General features: G+C 34.1%; 3 protein-coding genes across 3 annotated transcripts in view; 1 reads left to right on the top strand and 2 right to left on the bottom strand.

Annotated features, from left to right (window-relative positions):
* The window catches only part of Dus3 (Dihydrouridine synthase 3), a 118055-nt gene extending 112847 nt beyond the window's left edge, over positions 1-5208 (bottom strand). Inside the window, exon 1 of the mRNA XM_080175868.1 lies at positions 5174-5208. The gene's annotated coding sequence lies outside the window, so the exon portion shown is untranslated. The remainder of the gene's footprint in view (positions 1-5173) is intronic.
* Positions 355-6597, top strand: LOC145331097 (protein-cysteine N-palmitoyltransferase Rasp-like). Its single transcript, XM_080175727.1, has 5 exons — positions 355-496; positions 933-1043; positions 4413-4516; positions 5332-5433; positions 5726-6597. Exons 1-5 carry the CDS (start codon positions 451-453, stop codon positions 5786-5788), a joined length of 426 nt encoding a protein of 141 aa, XP_080031853.1. The 5' UTR covers positions 355-450; the 3' UTR covers positions 5789-6597.
* A 9988-nt stretch (positions 6598-16585) lies between these two features.
* On the bottom strand, positions 16586-20377 carry LOC145332147 (uncharacterized). The gene is made up of 6 exons (XM_080177091.1): positions 20242-20377; positions 19331-19444; positions 17964-18541; positions 17668-17724; positions 17190-17230; positions 16586-16798 (listed from the first exon to the last, which is right to left on the bottom strand). Exons 3-6 carry the CDS (start codon positions 18058-18060, stop codon positions 16616-16618), a joined length of 378 nt encoding a protein of 125 aa, XP_080033217.1. The 5' UTR covers positions 18061-18541; positions 19331-19444; positions 20242-20377; the 3' UTR covers positions 16586-16615.
* Between the last annotated feature and the right edge of the window lie 343 nt (positions 20378-20720).

The raw sequence follows: 20720 nt of genomic DNA, 5'->3' as shown, positions 1-20720 counted from the left end.
TTCAAGTAGAGAGAGAGGACCAGAGTTTCGGATGCGCATTGATTGTATGCGGATCCGGATCCTTGACCTCAAAAATATGCGGGGAAAATGGAAAAATCTACCTAAATTTATATAAAATCTCAGACATTCTCTTGATGAAAGCCAATCTTTAAGGTTTAGGTTCAGACTTAAAAATTAAAAGTATTTTTGACTTCGAATTAAAGAATAAGATTTTGTGATTTTATTTTTATTGTCAAGGATCCGGATCCGCACTGACCAAATTTTGAGGATCCGGATCCGCATACAATCAATGCGCATCCGAAACTCTGGTCCTCTCTCTCTACTTGAATTTTAAAAAAGTCTTGAGAAAAAAAAAATCTTGCCCCAAATACAGAGTAGTTATGCTATAATGAACTAAACAGATGACGTATTGACAAGAATTATTAAAATTGTTTTACTTTACCAGTCCGCATGATAATAACCATTGTCATCTTTGGATTTGTCTACATTTGGCATGGTGAGATTTTATTATTTTGGTACTGAAGCTACTCTATAGGTCAAGCGTTTCTTCAAATGGTCTGTATTGTAATTACAAACCCCTTCTTTTAATCCTCTTTTCTTAAAAAGTCAATTTTGGTTAAAAAAACAAGAAATATCAAACACTCCTGTGAAGTCTAAGGTACATTAATTAATCTTTTTTAAGAATAGTTTAGAGAAATAGAAGATTTCCTTAAAAGTGTTTACCGACCAAAATTTTTGAAATATTTTTGAAATACTCTTTTTTTTACATCGTATTGGTGCTTTATCTTTGATTATTTTAGGTAATAAAGATTATAGGGTAACCCTGCAGGGTTAATGTACCGCAGGTATATTCTTCGTAGGATTTTTACTTAGAAAAGGCTTGAACTCAAGACATAATCAATTTGAAATTTCTCGATATTTACCATTTATAGGTGTGCAAGATTTCATCCTTGTTTGGAGTATTTTAAATTGTATTGGAATACTTTGTGAGAATATTTCTAGAGAAATTGGAAAAACTCCAGCTTACTCTAACTTTGAATCAGGTATTGATTTTAGTGTAGCGTAGGACTACTAATTTGAGTTTGTCATTACGTCCAAAATTTTAGTTACAAATTTTAAGGAATTAAAACATACTCAGGGCGACCACTGCATACTATATATACTATTTATACTATATAGGATGAATTTAGATACTATATCATACTATATGACAAAAATTTACTATATATACTATATAATATTACCTTTATTTGACCAAAATTTACTATATATACTATATGATATTAAATTTAAATAACAAAAAACGAATATTGTCATTTTGAGACAACGCCTCTGAAGGAGTATTTTGTCTTATTTTCACAGTAGGTTTTCTTCTATTTTTAGCCCCTGCGAGGGGCTTTATCTCTGAGGGGCAATCATTAACCTTTCACTTACCTAACCTAACCTAAAATAACCTATCAAAAGATACTGTGATATGACAGAAATGCATAAAGCTCTACAGTAATTGAGAAAATCCTGAAAATATACCTATTATTGTTTGTGATAAAGTTTTAAATATCAGTTATTTTTCATAGAATTAACTTAACTAGCGAGGAAAAAATGTTTTGCCACTTTAGCTTACTCTGTGATTATTAAGCTAGGTATTAATTTGAGACTATAGCTTAGTTGGGATAAAAGTTTACTTTTGTTCACTTTTATTTATTCATTTTTTGGATAGGTTTCCAGGTTTAGGTGCTGCAGGCTGGAAGGTGGTTTCTGGACAGGTAAAAAATTTAAAATTTTTGTTTGAAGATTTAGAGATCAACTTATATTAAACAAAATATGCATCTTTTAGGATGATATTAACATATGAAGAAAAAATGAAAATTAGCCTCCAGGGTCAAGTCATGCAGGCCTCCAGGTTCACTCTGGACTGGTAAAAAATAAAAAAAATTTATTTTATGTTAAAGGTCAACTTTTAAAACAGAATATGTATTTTTTGATCTTATTAACATATCTGAAGAAAATATATAAATTGGCCTCCAAGTTCAGGTCTTGCAGGCCTCCAGGTCAACTCTGGACAGGTAAACAATCAAATTTCTTATATGAAGAGTTAGAGGTCAATTTATATAACAGAATATGCATTTATTTGGATAATATTAACATATTATTATATATTAACATAATATTTTACCTGTCCAGAGTCCATCTGGAGGCCTGCAGCACCTTAACATAGCCTGGAGGTCGATTGTCATTTTTTCTTTAAAACACATAAATATTATCTAAAAAAGATGCTTCTGTTGTTTAATAAACTAACCTTTAACTCCTTAAATTTAAAATTTTGATGTTATACCTGTCCTGAGTCCACCTGGAGGCCTGAAGCACCTAAACCAGGAGGCTAATTTATTTTTTCCTTAAAATATATAAATAACATCCAAATATAAGCTCATTTTGTTTAACAAATATTCCATTAACTGTTCAAATCAGAAGTTTGATTTTTACCTTCCCAGAGTCCACCTGAGGGTCTCCAGCACCTGAACCTGGAGGCTAAATGTCATTTTTTTTCTTCAAATATGTAAAAAAAATACCCAAAAAGATGCATACTTTGTTTTATACGTTGACCTCTAACTCTTCAAACAAGAAATTTGAATTTTACCTGTCCAGAGTGGACCTGGAGGCCTGCAGAACCAGATCTTGGAGGTCGATTTTAATTTTTTCTTCAGTTATGTTAATAACATCCAAAAAGATGCATTTTCTGTTTTATAAGTTGACCTCTAGCTATTCTAATAAGAAATTTGAATTTTTCACCTGTCCAGAGTGAACCTGGAGGCCTGCAGGACCAAAAATTGGAGTCGGATTTTATTTTTTTTCTTCAGATATGTTAGTAAAATAAAGATACATATTTTGTTTAATAAGTTGATCTCTAACTCTTCAAACAGAAATTTAATTTTTTTTTACTTGTCCAGAAACCAACTTCCAGCTAGCCTGCAGCACCTGAACCTGGAGACCTATCCAAAAAATGATTAAATATACGTGAAGTTCTACCCAAAAGTAAACTTTTATCCCTAATGACCTATAGACTCACATTAATACCTAGCCTAATAATCAAAGAGTAAGCGAAAGTGGCAAAACTCCCCCCCCCCCTCCCCCTTTATATGTGAAATTACTTTGATAACAGCTTTGCCTTGAGTTTTTTATTGATGGATTATATATTATGTATTACTAAATGAAACAAAGTCCGATACTATATCATATTATATGAGTAAGAAAAAATATACTATATGTATATACTATATGGATTAAAAAAATATACTATAAAAATACTATATTTATTTGGTTTTGGAGTGGTCGCCCTGCATACTAGCAACTACGCCCCCAGAAGCCTCTAGAAACATTTTGGTGGGGTCATTTTTAATCGGAGGGTGGAGATACCCTCTTCCAAATAGTCGACAAACGTCCTACTACGACAAACGTCCTAATGCGACAAACATCCTAATCCGACAAACCTCCTAAACGATAAACGTCCTAAGCGACAAACCTCCTAATGCGACATATCTTAAGTAAAACCTCCAAAAAACTTGATATCACATTTATTAAGTGTGAGGTAAGGGTCGATATTTTTAATGCAAGGTTGTATCGTGTTCGAAACCATGCCGTTGGGTAGCCAACACAGACTTTGGGACAACTGTCGGACGGATTTTTAAATTTCACCCTGTGGACAAAGTTATTTAAGAAATAATTTTCGGTTTTGAATTTCGTCCTTGTGTGTTTTATCGCCATATTGGATTTTATTGTTCAACTTTTTTAACAGCAGTGGTGGATTTTGTCCTCAAATTTTGGAAGATTTTTTTTATTTTTTAACTTTTGAAAAATTTTAGGACGTTTTACTTAAGAAATGTCGCATTAGGATGTTTGTCCCTTTAGGTGGTTTGTCGCATTAGGGGGTATGTCGCTTAGGAGGTTTGTCGCATTAGGATGTATGTTGCATTATGAGGTTTAGGACGTTTGTCGCATTAGGACGTTTGTCCCTTTAGGAGGTTTGTCGGTGTACCGAAAAATCTTCCCTGGACCTAAAAGGAGCTTCACCGTAAAGGAGAAACATATTGGTACAGCGTTTAGCGAGATGCTTTGCTACAGACAAAAAATCTTACTACTTCATATAATAGAAAATAATGTATGTATTAAAAAATCAACTTTTTTAAAAAAATAATGTTATTATTGCTCCTGTGCTTTTGGGATTACATTAGTTCAGGATTTAAGATATAAGTGTTTACTAGGGATCGGCATCCTCGTGTCAGCCGCCTGTAAGCATCAGGGAAATCAACCTTTTACAATATGAAAAATCTGCTTTAAGTCTAAATGTGAGGCTTAGTGGCGGCTGATGTGCGTCTGCCGAGCCCTAGTGATTATATTATTGTTTGTTTTTATTTTAGGTTTATTAAGCACAAATGGACAACGAAGATTCCATGCCATGTTAGGAGCGCCGCTATTTCTTATGTCTTGTCTGTCCAACTTTTATTTCTTCACTGGGATGCAGGTTTGTATGTTGATTTGCTACCATATAGTTGTGTTTGTATGTTTGTCTGTGTGCCAATCTTTACCAACTTATACCATAGATTTTTGAAGAAAGTCTTTATAGTCTTTCATGTAATCAAATACTAAAATATCCTATAATCGTACATCCTCATATGAAATATAGGTGTTCAAGTCAATTTCAGGTTCCAGGTATAATCCTGTAGTTCCTGAACCTCCAGGTCTCCAGAAATCTTTAAACGGCTCCTGTGACCACATTTTTTGACTTAGAGACTTCAAATTTTTAAACTTGAGCTTTTCTAATATGTCCTAATGACATATTAAAAATCCGCCGCTGTTTTCCTGCCGTCCACTGGTTGCGGCGGCTGGCAGCTGCTAAGTACAGCTGCCGCCACCAAAATATATGTTTTTACTTTTAGATTTCTAATATAAAATTTACATAAAGCTAAAATAGGGATTTTTATTGAAAAATATATATAATATTATATTGCCGGATATCCGACCCAACCCTACTTGAACCAATTCATTTTTTGTCAAATATTTATTGCACTTTTAACAGTTATAAATCTATCTCAACCGTAACATTTATAAATTAGTAAACACTGCTGCTTCATAACGAAATATATTTCAAAGAAAAAAATCTTCATTATCAATCGCATCTCTTGTAGAAGTGAATCAAGCAATATTAGCTTGGTCATTTTAGAAATATTTATTAATATAGTGTTATATTATATAGTTATAAATGCTTTGTTAATGCACTAGTGTGTCTGATTTGTTAAGCTTCCCTTTATGGATGTTGTAATCCTTGTTTTTTTTTAGGTTGGCAATATTATTGTGAGACGAGTTTTTTATGACACGTGGCCTGTTGGGTTTCCATACCTCATTTTTGTTATGTACTGCGGCTCACAATTTTCAATTCAGGTTAGTTTTTGTATTTTTTTTATCTGTGGGAATAGGTTAGGGATCTTATGCTGCTTGGTGAGGTTTTTAATATAAAGAAAGGGAATGGTGTATTGCTTCCTTTCTTTGTGAATATTGCTAAACTTGTACATTTTCCGTGTTAAATCATTCTGCTACTAATATAAACATTACATAATATTTATTTAACTTTAGCATGGTTAAATACATGTAATAGAAAAAATAATTATCTATTGTAACACGTATCTGAGGTCATCTTACTAAGAAATATTATTATTACATAAAAACTTTTTAGGTGAAGAACTGGGAGCTACGAGAAGAAATTAAGAATATGAAGGAAAAAAACAAACTGTTATAAAATTGATTTTTTGTTGAAATATTTATAGTTTTATGATCTTTTAGATCACTAACTAACTTGTATCTAAAGTAAAAAAAGTTTTAAATCTTTTTTAAAATCTTTACAATTGCCATAAGTAAATCTCACAAAAACTATCGATCTGATTATAAGCATTTACATGTTATTGTTATTATATGACTTTTTATAACATATTTTTATTTTTGTATTCTAATGTATATTTTATACTTAACAGGGCAAATGCCGAAAATGGTTGAAACGATCATGTTAACTAAGTGTTTGGTTCATTTAGAAACATCATAAACAGCTAAACTTTCAAATATTCCTTCAATCGATATATAATTACTTGGATGTTGCACCAGATATTAATGTACTCTGCTCAAGTGATGCTTGCAGCTGGCTAAATTAACTGTCCAAGAAATAAGGTCCATATTAGCAAGCTAAATTGCTAATAAGTAAGGTAAAATATTGCGATTAATCGATAATTTTAAGAAGCTATATAATATTCTATCTTTAGCTTTATAGGTTGTTTCTATATGTACTTAAAACATTTGTCTTACTGGATTGTGTTTAAGATTTTATTATCTTAATAGCCTTATTTTTTGTGATATTTGTGATGTTCTGCATTTAGTATTTTGTAACCATTAAAAGGAGAATTGGCAATAAAATTAATTTATTTGCCAGTGTCCTCGACTCCTCTCCCTTATAACTTTAAGTAATATGTTATAGTACCGGTTTCTTGCCTTTATATGGTAAAATTTTTATTTTCATTACTTAACATTAATTTTTCGAATAAACTTATTCTTGTAAAAGGTATTTTTTGGATTAGCGCAGCAATTTTATAATTATGTTTCATCTGTAACAAACAACGCTTAACTAATATTATGTATTGACTTTAAGTAAAACAGAGATTATTTACTTTTAGAAGCTAAGACTTTTTTTTAACTAAATTCAATTTTATATACTTTTTGACACAATTATGGTTATCCATAATGATAAAAATTTAAAGGTCGTCTTATATGATAATAAAATAAATATAGACTTAGACATTAGTGTCTTAAGATAGTGAATTACGTCGTTTAAATCAATACATTTGCTTTTCAAAGAAGTTTTGTTTCTAAAAAAGATTTATGATTATGTTCTCTCATTCCTTGGCTGAAAAACTTTGGGGACTTTTATTGAATATTTATTGGATTGTACAAACTAGCAGCTTCTAAACTTTTATGACATTTTTAATGAATCTTATTTAAGTAATTTAAAAAGTTTTGTCTAAAAAAATGAATAAATAAATAGAGGGGTGATTTCTCTTCGGAGTGTGGAAGTACCCTCCCCCAAAATATTTATAAACCTTCCCTGGACCCATAAAAAGCTTCATTATAGCACATAAACACATAGGTCAAGTGGTTAATAAGACCTTGAGCCACAGAGAGACAACCTGCTACTTTTATATAAAGACTTTCGGCTGCAACCCTTCATAAGTGCTGCTTATTTAAAGGGGTAAGAAGAGGGTAGAAAATTAGCCTAGAGCCATTTCAGGGCTTTAATCTAAAAAAATATTTCTACGACCCAGGTATAAGGTATAAACAGCAAGTGAAATAAATCTTAAATAGTAAATGTGGGGCAAATGGAGAGGTCGTCAATTCTATTATATGTTGCCCTCCCCCAACGACAGCTGAAAACCACGTATAGGTTTCAAGACGTTTTTTCGAATATTTTTCGTTATTGGTATAAGCTACCTACGACCAGTCTGCATCTTATATGAAGTATCCTTAAAAAGTAGAACTCGATCGGTTCAGTAGTTATTGAAATCTTAGGCTTAAGGCAAAAACCTTTCTATATTATATAATAGGATGTCACGGTTGGACCCTCAGATGTAAAAACTTTATTTTAGTGTTTGGCCAAAATGACTTAGCAATTGTATCTGTAAGTACGTCTAATAACACCCTTTGCTATTTTTAAAATCCTAGAAAATTTTTTTTGCAAGAAAATTGCATAATTTCGCAACCTTTTTTAGAACCACTACATAACTCGAGTTTTAAAACTTTTTATATAAAATCCTTTTTACAAAAAATATCAATAATTACTTAAAATTAAACCTGAAAGAAAAAAAATCTCATTACACGTGTTAATTTGCATGTTTTAGGTCTTTTTTTGAGGAAAGTATAACTTCCACATTTTTGACAATAATTATATTTTTTTAACATTTCAAAGTAAAATATAATAAAACTTAAACAATTTTTCTTGAATTATCAGTTGAAAATTTCATCAAACATGCAATTTAAGTGATGAAAATTTAATAAAATCATTTTTTGAATGTTTAGAATTACCAATTTTCTACATTTAAAACAAAATGTTAACAAAATTTAAAAACATTTTTACATATAACTTCAAAAATCAATAACATTTTAAAAAAAGATGTTTCAAAAAATAAATCATTAAAAGGTATTAAAATGCATTTGAAATTACTTAAAATTAAAACGAGAACATCTTTTTTTACACTGTATTCTGTGTAATAGAGTTTAAATGACATGATTAGTGAATGAAATATTTCCTAAACTCATTAAGCCTTTTTGTGACTATATTAAAAATAATTTATTTTGTTTTATATTGTTTTTTTATTCAAATATTTGACAAAATTTTCCCTACGTCAATAAAATAAAGTCAATTTTTTACTGTTTCCAGGTTTTTCTTTATAATTATAACAATTAAATATAATATAAATCTTCATTATCTTTTATTTGAATTATCTTACACATTAATGTAAAGTATAAGCTAGAATAGCACTTTTTTCAACGAATATTTTAATGACATTATATCAAAATAATTCCTCTTAAATATCACACAACATATGATTGGGAAGTATAGCCATTTCTTGGAGGTATAATATTTACAAAAATACCATTAATTCTGTTTTTATCAGAAGTTAAAAAAAATGAACAATTCTAAAACAATGGTTGGCTGTCTAGATATTGAGTACACTAAGACTACGGCTCTGTTCTATTGAAATAACGTTGCAAAAAGAGGGGTTCTGAAAGTAATCTACCTAATTTTTTTAAAGAACCAACAAGTACTGTCAGTATCTTTTTTCTTGTAATCTAGCAGACAATCAAATCATAACACAATTTTCATGATAAAATATTCAGGTTTCTACTTCACATGTTAAAAAATATACTGATCAATAAAATGTTCAAAATTTTACTTTGTACTAATTGAAAAAATATGTTGTAATTCTTATTTTAAAGTTACATTTTTATCCCTGACAAAATCATAGACGACTTTTAAAGGCATCTTATCTAAACTTTTTGAAGAAAAACTTAAAAACGTTAATTAAGTATGAAAACTATTTTCTTCAATTTTTCTGAAGTTATTATCGCATTCTATGGGTTTTTTATTATCATTTACTTATATCGAAAGTGCCAAACATTGTACCCTATTTTATTCATTTAATAAAAAACCAACCGTGATGTGTAATATAACTGTAACCAGAGAGAGGGGACAATTTGCTGTTTACCAAAATAGTCCCAAAAGTTTCAAAATAACGTTTTATTATTCGTTGGTTTAACAACTTTGGGGATGAATTTGAATGGTTGTTATCATCCACTATTTGTAATCTACATAAGAATTAATTTTATGTATTGACATTGGGGATGTAAATAAATTTATTGGCCATTGTCTTGTCCCTTTAGATCGCTGAATTGTACCTAAATTCTTTTTATTTCCAGAGCAAATAAATTGTAAGAAATTTTAGATTGAAAAGATATAACAAATCAACCTTTGTATTCAAATCAAAAGAATCAATAATTCTTATAATAGATTTAGATCATTTCATTGGAAAATAATTCCAATAAGTTTTTTTTCTAACAATTCTCTTTCTGTTTAATATGATAAAAGGACCTTTCTTAGAGTAATATATCTTCCAGAGAAGTATTATGAAAGTAAATCATATTATAATCATACTTTAAAAGTTTTCGAATTTCATTTACTTTGAAAATCTCACATAAGAAAACAATTTGAAAATTTAGATTATATGGTATGAAAATTTGAAATAAAACTGTACCGTAAATTGTTAACCACTTCCTAAACAATCATACTTCTAGCATAAATATAAAGAGCGTCATTCACCCCTGTCCTGGATAAAATGTTTATTTAAAAAAACATGCGCGTTCAGTTTTTTTCATTTCCTGATAAATTTTTGTCCCCCGATTCCAAAAATATCTTTCCCGAAATCCTAGCTGTTCTATAAGATCTTCAAAACTGCAAATTACTTTTGTCACTGATTTTTCAATAATTTTTTACATAACTAATACGAAATTTTGTCCAAAACATGTTTTAGTGAACAGTAAAAAGTGTCTAACACACCTTAGAATATACATTACTTGAATGCCAACAAGACCTAACAGAATCAATAAAAATATACCTGCCCTTTTGACAGTTATTAACTGTTAAACAGAGCCAATTTGGGTTTTAACTAGAAAAGACATTGAAGGAGTAGTTTTTCAGACTTGACTAAGAAAAACAAAGTTGTAGAACTCGCCAAGCCTAACAATAGTTGTAAGATGAACTGTTGCAGCAGTGGTGGAGATTATCTTCGTCAAAAATATATATAACAGCGCATAGCAACGTTGTGCCCATTCTATGACAAGAAGGACTCATATTAGGGGGACCTGAACATCAGACACTAAAATAAAACCAATGAAAACCTAACAGAATTTAAGCCAAAAATTTGAACCTGCCAATGACGGTTTGTTCCATAGTGGTGGTTAGCTCACTATGCTGTGGTTGGGAGAAACTGAGTTCCCCGCATAGACTTTGCACTTGGTTGACAAATGCTGTCGGAATTTGTCAGATTATAATCACACAACCATCCCTGAGATGCCCTAAGGTTGTAAGGAGGGAGATTAGTAGGAAGTTCTACATAGCAAGCAGCTTTAACACTGCTTTTCTTTGTCCATGCTCCTTGTATGAGTGTGCCATTAATTAGTGTGGCTTGATATGGAACACCTGCCAAAACTCTAGGCCAGGGTGAAGTAATAATTAAGTAGCTTCCATGAGAATTGCGGGTCAGTTTGTAATGTAGCATAGAATACAATCAGGTGTGCGCAAAGCTTACCAATCTAAGATTGGCCAAAGGATTCTCACTTCCAGTCTCCATGTGCATCTGAGTCCTAACGTTAACAACAACTATTGTCAACAATTAAATGTCAGAACTTTCAGTTTTTCCCAAAGCAACTTAAGTAACTGTTTTTTTGTGCTTTAACAATAAATACAAAGTTATAGAACTTGCAAGGCCTAACATTGACATTATTTGCATCTACTTAGAACACATTGTATGCTGGATGGTCAGGTTGATGGCCAGTCAAAAGGTATTGTTTTGATTTCATCACTCAATGTTTTTTGATTGGTCAAATTTTTGTTTCTTGATGTATATGTTGTTCTGGGTCCATCTTAAGGTTAACAGTAATGAGTTTAAGAGTTTCTGTGATCTTTGTAACTTTTTCCAGATGTTCTCTGAGATGACAGGACTACATTTGTGTCTATTTGTCCAAGTTTCAATGATGTTCTCTATTGTTTTTAGGATGCAATAATATTGGTGTGGTCTGAACAAACTAACAAACCAATGAGGACAGAATAAGATAAAAATTTGAACCTACCAATCACTGTGTTGACTGTTATTCATGTTAAACTCACAATTTTCAGTTTTTCAGGATGCCAATAATGTCTATTATTATTAGGCCTAGTAAATTCTACAACTTTGTATTTATTGGAAAAGCACAACAACATGAGTCCTTCCTGTCCAAAAAAGGGCACAACGTTGCTATGCGCTGTTATATATATTTTTGACGAAGATAATCTCCACCACTGCTGCAACAGTTCATTTTACAACTATTGTTAGGCTTGGCGAGTTCTACAACTTTGTTTTTCTTAGTAAAGTCTGAAAAACTGCTCCTTCAATGTCTTTTCTAGTTAAAACTCAAATTGGCTCTGTTTAACAGTTAACCCTTACAGATCGGGCCCCTATTCCCACCTTAATAGATCTGGGGGGGGGGGGTCATATTGACCCCCCCTCTATCTCGGCTTCTGTTACAGATAAAGACGTAAAATTTTTTTCTGGTGGTTCATGTGTATTTTTAGAGAAAATTACTTTTTCTAGTCATAGCAGTCAGGCCGCTCCTTAGCCGCTTTTTAGCGGCCAGCCGCTAAATTTTAAAACAGCTGTAGAGTGGCCAATTTTACAGCTAGGATGACCAAATTTTAGGACGAACTTTTATTTTTCATAACAAAAATATTACTTTTTCTGATCATCGCCAAAAAACGGCAATTAACGGAAACCGCCATTTTCAGCGGTTACGGCGGTATTTGTTTATTATTGCTCAAGGATTTACCAAAAAAATTTATAGGTCTCTAGCTGTAATAGAAGCCACGATATTCATGATATATGTCTGTAGTAAAAGCCGGACAAAAATCGGTCATAAAGTCGGTCAGGGTGCGGTCAAACGGTCATAACACCACTTTTCTCATAAGGTCATTGATATCTCAGTATTCAACAAAAAAATTTTAGGTTTCTATCTTATATACAAAGTCATAATGTAGAAATTAAGAATTATTTAGAATTTATTTTTAATTTTGGTGCTACCCAACCGACTTTGACCGGACACCATGACCGACACAGACCAGATATCCTAATAAAATCAACTCTTGCCGACGTATAATTACTAAACTTAAAAAGTCATGAAGTCACAACTCTCTATCTTACCTACAAAAAAATGACATTGAAAAAATAGAGGGGGGGGTCAATATGACCCTCCCCCCCAATCTGTAGGGGTTAATAGCTGTCAAAAGGGCAGGTATATTTTTTAATGATTCTGTTAGGTCTTGTTGGCATTCAAGTAATGTATATTATTATATATTTAAGTTGTGATGTCATATATTTAAGTTTGCAGACATGTTTTAGTTGTTACTCTCAATTACTCTTCAATTGCTCTCAGAAAGAATAAAGAGAAAATGTATTAAAGACAGTTGATATTGAGAGTCCTAACACAGAACATTATCTGGTTTGGGTTCGAGTCTTATTAAGACCAATTCAGCTATTTACAGACATCCTATTACTTTAGCTAGTTTGCATAGGCAGATATTCTACCCCTTCAAAGTGCATAGTTAATTAATACATTGTATTAATTAAACAGACAGTCATCCTGTTGCTTGGTGTCCTGATATACAGACAGACATCCTGCTACTTCAGAACTTTCCAGCTTAAATAATCAGTAGTTTTGAATTATTAATATATTTAACCATTTCTAAATAAAGTATATATATCTAATCTTATTTACTCAAAAACTGCATTTAATCCAATATAATAAATACTTAAAAAACTGTTTGCATTTTGAATTAAATATTAAGTCTACTCTATCATTAACTTATGAAAGTCTGTCTATATCTCATTTGGCGCAGTCTTATTGTGCTACGTGTTATTTAGACCTGCTACTGAGTTAAGGGTGGGGGAAGTGGTGTTTAATTTGAATTCAATCACTTTTTGAGATTTTTTTATCTCGGATTTTTCACAGTTTTGTTTTATTTTTTTATATTTATAACTTGATTTATATTTTAGGTTTCTGTGGAATTTCATTCTTTAACTCTTCTGATCTAAATTTCACGGCGAATCTAGTTCTAGTGCTCGGATATGGCTGATGGAGAAAAAGGAGAGCGGGGTAAAGGTGAAGGCAAGCGTGGACGGCCGCCTAAGCGTCCTCGGGAGACTGACAGTCAGGATGATGATAGAACTCCCGACAATTGGGAGGAGGATGATGATGTGGCTGAGGATGTTGGTGCAGGTGCCAATGCGAATGTGGAGCCGGCGTTGGGCGATGTGGAGAATGATGTTGTGCCTGAAAGCATAAAAAAATATGTTAGGGCAATGTTAAAGGAGCATACGACTGTCAAGGGTCAGGTGGATAAGCTAACGGCGGCGAATAAACGGCTGGAGAATAAGGTGAAAGAGTTCAAGAATTCTGATGAGCATGATGTTAGGCTATGATGTTGATTTGGCTACTATTAAGAAAAAGGTGGCGCAACTGCCACCGGATGGGGATAATAGCGGTATTTTGTATGAGACAAGTATGGGGGCTAGTGTATCTGCAGTCAAATTGACGGGAGATGATTCGTTTAATGCATCTTTCATTAATCGTTTGAGTGTGGAGGCTAAATTGGATTCTACCAATTTCGAGGCTAAAAGGGTAAAAAGTGCTCCTGGACATCTGAAGTTTTTGCAGATTGAGTTTTTGGGTCCAGTTGGGAATGGAAATTGGATGAATGTTCGTGAGAGTTGTTTGACCGAATATGAGAATCAATTGTTGGATATATTTCCTTTAATTGAGGAAAGGGCTGAAGTGCTTAAGGCTTATAAAAAGGTGGCCGGCGGTAGTGTAAGTCAACAGACTGTAGAGGAACAGTTTAAGGAGTTTTGTCTTGTAAGAGGAGTCAAGTGGGATAGTGATTTTGTGCGGGATGCTCCATTTTGGGATGGAAACATTGATTTTGAGGATTATTTCTTATCATTATGGAGGGTTGCTCGGTTCGCAAAATTTTCAAGGACGTTCTGTACAATAGGATATTTGAGTGCAAAGGAAAGAAGATGGGGAGGCTAATTACGCCGGAAGCCAATGCTTCTCTAAGTGCTTTAGGTTATTACCTGTTGATAAGAAGGTTGGTGATACCTTTTGCTGATATTGAAACTGCGACTGAGTACTTTTATGACCTGAAACAGAAAAGTGGTCAAAATGTGGATGGGTTCTTCAATGCTAAGTTACGGTTGTTTAGGCTTATGCATCCTGGTCAAATTTCTAGACAATCTTGGCGTGATTTCTATAATAATGTGGCTAAGAATTTGCTGTTTTCTGATCTAGCTAGAGATATGGCTAATTTCATTGAATCTATGCATTACCTGGAAGATTACAGCGCTTTCTTGACTTATTTGATTCGCAGAGGTCAGCATTACATAAGCTGGGCTCGTTCTGGACACGTTTCACCTGAAAATGTAACGTCCTGTTATTCTCAGGCTATGGAAGGGTTGAAGCTAGAGGATTCCAGGGAGGTAAAAGCTAGGCCTGTAATCAGTGAAGTGCATGTATCTGATTTGGAGGGCAGGACTGAGATTGGCGATAATAATGCGTGGATTGAAGGGGATGATGATATTCCTTGGGATCAGGTTGAGAACGTGATTGGGGCTCTGAATTCGAAGGCTAAAACTATGATCTGTTGGTATTGTGGGAAAAAAGGTCATGTAGTGGCTAGTTGCTGGCAGAAGAGGGACGGTAAGCCGCCAGCTCCTGATTCTCGCATAGGAAAGACCAAAGCTAGGTTTTTCTCAGCAGGCAACGAAAAGAAAGAAGGTCCTGGAGTGCCTAATAATAGGGTAATACCTGAGCAGTTTCTGAAGAAGACAGTCAATCAGGTGGGGCCTGTTGTGGATTCTGAAAAGAGCAGAGATGAGAAACAGTATGAGGCTATGATTGCTGACATAGCTAGGAACAATTTTCAGCAATATCCTATGTAATAGATATGATTGATTCGATATATAAATTTCATTTTGGGATGAAATTTATAGGTCGTTCTTTTATTCGTATTCATTATATACAGGGTGGGGCAAATAAGACCGGACAAACTTTAAACGGCCATAGCGCCAAAACTACTTGACCAATCAGGACGTTTGACCCCACTATAAAAAGCTTAGGTAATTACCTTTTAGCACAAAAAAATCTTTGGACGAAGATGGGCTCGTACTCCGAGCTGGCCGCGCTTATGTTCAACAAGGCAGATTCGAAATGCGCCGGTGGAATAATCTAGATTCTCGACTAGGGTCCACTAAATCGGATCTCAGCCCATCTGTAGATGAGGTAGAGTTATGCAACTTGCTGGGAATACTGTTAGATACATAAATAAGACACTAGAAAAGACTAGAGCTCTCTATCTTAAGTGGATTGGCTGTAGTACTCCTGCAAAGTGAAACGTGGCAGATTTTAAGCTGTAAAAAATTGTGTGAAATCGTGAAAATTTCTCGGTTCTCGACGTTAGAGACCCATATGGAACTTAAAAACTCATTTTAGACTATGAATTGCGCTGACAACCCTTGCTAAATCTTCATGCCATTTCTAAAAAGGTATAGAACGCCGTTTCAGCTCAACTGTGGTCCCAAAAAGAGCCTCCATGTCAAAGGGTAGCGTTAAAGTTGGGTGAATTTGGATCCTGCGGTTACTCATGTTCCTAAGGAAATGGGGCTCCCCAGCAGCCCGATCTTAATTAAATGGACTTTTGGGCCTGTGGCTACTTTGAAGCATGCACCAATAGACGTGCCTATAGAACAAAGACCTTCCTCATTGCCCCCATCAAGGAGAAATTCGCCAGCTTGGACAGGGACATGGTGACCAGGGCCTGCGGGCGGTTCAGGGGGCGGGTGAAGGTGGTGATTGAGGCTGGCGGCGATTTTATTGAATAATCTAATAGTCATATACCCATTTAGCTTGCCAGTTTTTAAAATTCAATAAAATCTTTAAAATTGACTATTTTATGTTCATTTGTTTAAAAGTTAGAATTTGTCCGGTCTTATTTGCCCCACCCTGTAGGCTATAGTACTGTAGTTGATTTTTTGGGTTTGCTATGTGTAATTTGTTAATTTTGCTGTTTTGTATTCAGATAATTGCTCTCAACTTTATAAAGTATTTCTGTCCTGTTTATTCTTCAGTCAAGGTATGATCGTGTTAGTGGCTGTCAATGAAAACAATATATATATATTTATATATATATATATCTACTATATATTATATTTTTGATAGGTACCTATGCAAAGTTGTAGTGAATATTAAAACTTTGAGAGGTACTTACTTGTATGAGAAAAGGCTTGGTGTGTAGCTGTGTGATGCCGGTAGTCTGGAAGTTGTACAGGATTTCATAAATCGAACAGTATGTTGGCGGCTGGTGACGGACGGAGGGCTGACTGCTGTGTAGTGGAATGATGTATATCTAAAATTTAAAATTAATTAACATGGATATATTAATTATTTGTAATACTGCATTGAGATTTTAATTCGAAGGTATATTGATAGAAATGACTAGGGTTTTCAAGAGATCGTGAAGTTTTTGAAGATAACAAAAATGCCTATTTGTGCGGATTTAGAATTTTTTGTGCCAGGGGCTGATATTACGGTGGAGGAGTTAGGAATTATTGATACAGGAAATAATTTTAATTCTTTAATATCTAGAGAAATTCTTGATAAACATGGAATTGGGTTTTGTCCTGCTAAATTATCAGCGTATTCAGTAGATTTAAAGAAAGTTAATATTATTTGATATGTCGAGTTGAAATTTAGATTTGCTGGAACTCAAGCTGTGTTTACGGAGATATTTTATGTACCTGAGGTAACGAGTAGGTTGGTGAATCTTGGATCTGATTTCCTGAAAAAGAATAAAATTAATATTTGTTTGGATGAGGATAAATTTAAATTTTGTGGGGAATCTGTTCCTATTAATTCCTGTTTACAGAAACAGGTGGTGGCAGAGATACAGAAAATTCCTATTTTGTCCGGACGAATGAATTCTGAAATTCCATCTAAACCTACCTTGCCAGGGATAAAGGAGGGGGGTGGGTTTGGAGAGTTATATTCAACAAAGTATAATGTGAAGTTGCTGGACAAAACTATTTTTTATCCTGGAGGATCTACAGCTGTTGTGCATGTGGCTGGATTAAAGAATGATGGGTTTTGGTATGTGTCACCTAATTCTTCTAAGATGACAAGTGGTAATGGGATTATGATCATTGAGGGAGTGTATCAGCCACGGAAAGATGGGTCCTGCGTGGTTAATGTAGTTAATGCGTCAATAAAACCTATTACCTTGCTGAGAAATGTGAAGATGGGGCATTGTTTTGTCATGGATAATCAAGATGTCACCTGTAATAAAACAATTAATGAGTTGGATAAGCCAGAAAAGTTGTCGGGGCAAAAAATGCATGAGCGAGTACAGTTTATTATTCAAAAATTGAAGTTAGATGAAAACCAGATGATTAAAGAAAATCCAGAATTGAAACCTAAGATTATTAAAATTTGTTTGGAAAATTTTGATATCTTTTCAATGAATGATTCAGATATTGGTGATTGTCGATTAATGACATATAATATAGAATTGTTACCTGGAGCTAAACCTGTGAAGGCCAGAAATATTCCGTTGAATCCAGAGTACGATGCTAAGTTGAAAGAACAGTTAACCAAATGGTTGAACGCCGGCATTATTGAAGAGGGTTTCTCGGATTGGTCTAGTCCTATTTTTGCTGTGAAAAAGAAGGCTGCACCTGGAGCAGAGGCGAAGTTGAGGTTTGTTATCGACTTTCGCAATTTGAACAATGTGACTAAGCGGGTGGCGTGGCCGCTGCCATTGATTTCTGATAATCTGACGAAGCTGGGTTCTGGCAAGGTGTTCAGTACTCTTGACTTGACAGCTGCTTACCATTCGATGACTATGGATGAAGACTCGAAACTGTTGACAGCTTTTAGTGCAGCAAACAGGATGTATTTGTTTAACAGGTTGCCATTTGGGTTGTGTAATGCACCCAGCCTGTTTTGTGCTCTGATGGATAAGGTGCTGTCTATCTTGCCAGGAATGTATGGATTCTGTATCAGTTATTTGGACGATCTGATCGTATTTTCATCCAGTCCAGAGGAACATGTGGAGCATCTGCAGGCGCTGTTTCAAGTTCTTAGGCAGGTCAACCTGAAATTGAATTTAGATAACTGTGATTTATTGACTAGAGAATGCCATTATTTGGGGCATATTATTAGTGCCGATGGATTGAAAATGAATCCTGCATATTTGGAACGGATTAAGGATTGGGGCAAGCCTAGAACAGGGAAGGAGTTACAGAAGTTTTTGGGATTTACCAATTATTACAGAGGATATTTTGCTGATTATGCCAAGAGGTCGTGCATGTTGGATAGTCACAGGAATGACACTATAATTAAGTGGACAGAAGAATTGAATAGAGTATGGACTGAATTTATGGACATGTTTAAGACTGAGATGTGTAAAGGCTATCCTCAATGGGATAATCCTAATCTTTTTATCGTGGATGTAGATTATAGTTCTCAGTATTTTGCAGGGATTATTTCGCAAGAACAGGATGGTGTAGAAAGAGTGTTCGGTGTCTGTAGTAAAAAGTGTAATGCTGCTGAACAAAATTACCCTTCTTATAAAGGAGAATTAGGTGCATTAGTATATACACTAAAGAATTTTTTACACTTTTGTAGGTTTCGTGAATTTTTGGTTCGGACAGACAGTATTTCATTAGTGCATTATAAACGCTGGGCTAAAGGATCAATAAATGGTGTCACCTATCGATGGATAACTTTCTTGCAAAGTTTTGACTTTACAGTTATCCATCGACAGGGGACTAAGCATGTGAACGTAGATTATTTGTCGAGAACTGAGTTAGATTGTAAGGAACATCAACTGAAGGATTGTCAGGAGTGTAGAGAGACAGATAGTAAAATTTTGGATCCTTACCTGGATGATTCACCATTTCTGGATCAAATCTATACCATTATGCAGGTACATTCTGCAGAGGATGAGGTGGATGTTGAGTTTGTCTGGCAACGTAGTCTTCAGCAGGACGAGATTCTAAATGAAATAAGGTTATGGATATTGGAAAGGAGACAGTTGTCTTCTTATGAGAGGGCTGAGTTATCGGGCAGAAAAGAACTATTGTACAATCTTATTGGTCATATGTATGTGCTAGAGGGGGTTGTAATTTTCAGACAGCCTTTGGCCGAAGGGGGTTTTGTCGAGAGGCCTGTAGTGCCTCTTTCCTTATATAATGATATATTTGATTCAGCTCATGGTGGATATGGTTCTGGATATAGAGGTGTTCAGGAGACAATACGTAAGATAAATGAGAGATTTTTTATGCCTGGCGTGAACAAGTTTGTGGAATCGAGAATGCGAAGTTGTATTACATGTTTGAAAAAGGCTGGAAGTAATCCTAAACATGTTTCACCTATCACTCATTCTGTTCAAAGTAGTGAAGTTTTTGCTAATATGTCAGTGGACCTGGTTGGTCCTTGGACTCCATGTTATCATCAGGGACAGACGGTTAAGTTTGTCTTAATCATGGTTTGCTTATTTTCCAGGTATGTCTTTACATGTCCGTTAGTTGATGCTAAAACTGAAACAACTGTAAGGGCTATATTGGAAAATTTTGTACCTACCTATGGCTTATTTAGGGCTTTGAGATCGGATAGAGGTACAAATTTTACAAGCAGTGTGTTTAAGGGGGTGATGAAAGGATTGGGGGTTGATACTGTTCTAGTTCCCCCCAGGAATCCAAATTCGAATCCTGTAGAGACAAAATCAGAGTTTATATGCTGCTTTGAAAGTAGATGAAAACCATGGAACTAAGGACTGGGCTAAAAAATTACCTTTGGCTACGTTGGTGATTAACTGCTCCAAGAGTTCAAGAACTGGTTATTCTCCATTTTTTCTGGTTTTCGGCCGTCAGCCACGTATTCCCCTTGATTTTCTGTCACCAGCTCCGTCTGTTGAATCTTCATCCTCGCGGTCGTATTTGGAATTTCTGAAAAATATGGAGGACATAATTAAGAGAATTTCTACGAAATCCAAATTATATTTAGAGGTTCAAAATAAACACAGAGTACAGAAGGAGGCATTGAGAGTGACAGATGTTTGTTATGCTTTCTTCAATATTGTGAAGACTGACGTGTCCAAGAAATTACAGTCTTTTTATGGGGGGCCTTTTATTGTAGTTAAGAAATTTTCGGATGCATTGTATGAATTGGCACCTTTTGGGAATAATCCCATCAAGAAAAATCAGGTTGTGGCTAGAGATAAAATTCGAAAAATTCATGCTCGAACGGAGGTTTTAGGGGAGGAGGTTAAT

The sequence above is a fragment of the Acartia tonsa genome, chromosome 11, assembly GCF_053477335.1.
Source record: "Acartia tonsa isolate MP-2025a chromosome 11, ASM5347733v1, whole genome shotgun sequence".
In the NCBI taxonomy this organism is placed as follows: Eukaryota; Metazoa; Arthropoda; class Copepoda; order Calanoida; family Acartiidae; genus Acartia; species Acartia tonsa.
The sequence above is the reverse complement of the archived record's forward strand: the minus strand, read 5'-3'. Positions and strand labels throughout refer to the sequence as shown.

Excerpts from the sequence above, each read along its gene's own strand:
- LOC145331097 (XM_080175727.1), top strand. The coding sequence starts at position 451 with ATGATAATAACCATTGTCATCTTTGGATTTGTCTACATTTGGCATG. Across the intron at positions 497-932 it reads ATTTGTCTACATTTGGCATG|GTGTGCAAGATTTCATCCTT; the intron begins GTGAGATTTTAT and ends TACCATTTATAG. Across the intron at positions 5,434-5,725 it reads GCTCACAATTTTCAATTCAG|GTGAAGAACTGGGAGCTACG; the intron begins GTTAGTTTTTGT and ends AAAACTTTTTAG.
- LOC145332147 (XM_080177091.1), bottom strand. The coding sequence starts at position 18,060 with ATGCCGGCGTTCAACCATTTGGTTAACTGTTCTTTCAACTTAGCATCG. Across the intron at positions 17,725-17,963 it reads CTTCACAGGTTTAGCTCCAG|GTGACATCTTGATTATCCAT; the intron begins GTAACAATTCTA and ends GTTTTATTACAG. Across the intron at positions 16,799-17,189 it reads CAACCTACTCGTTACCTCAG|ATATACATCATTCCACTACA; the intron begins GTACATAAAATA and ends TTTAAATTTTAG.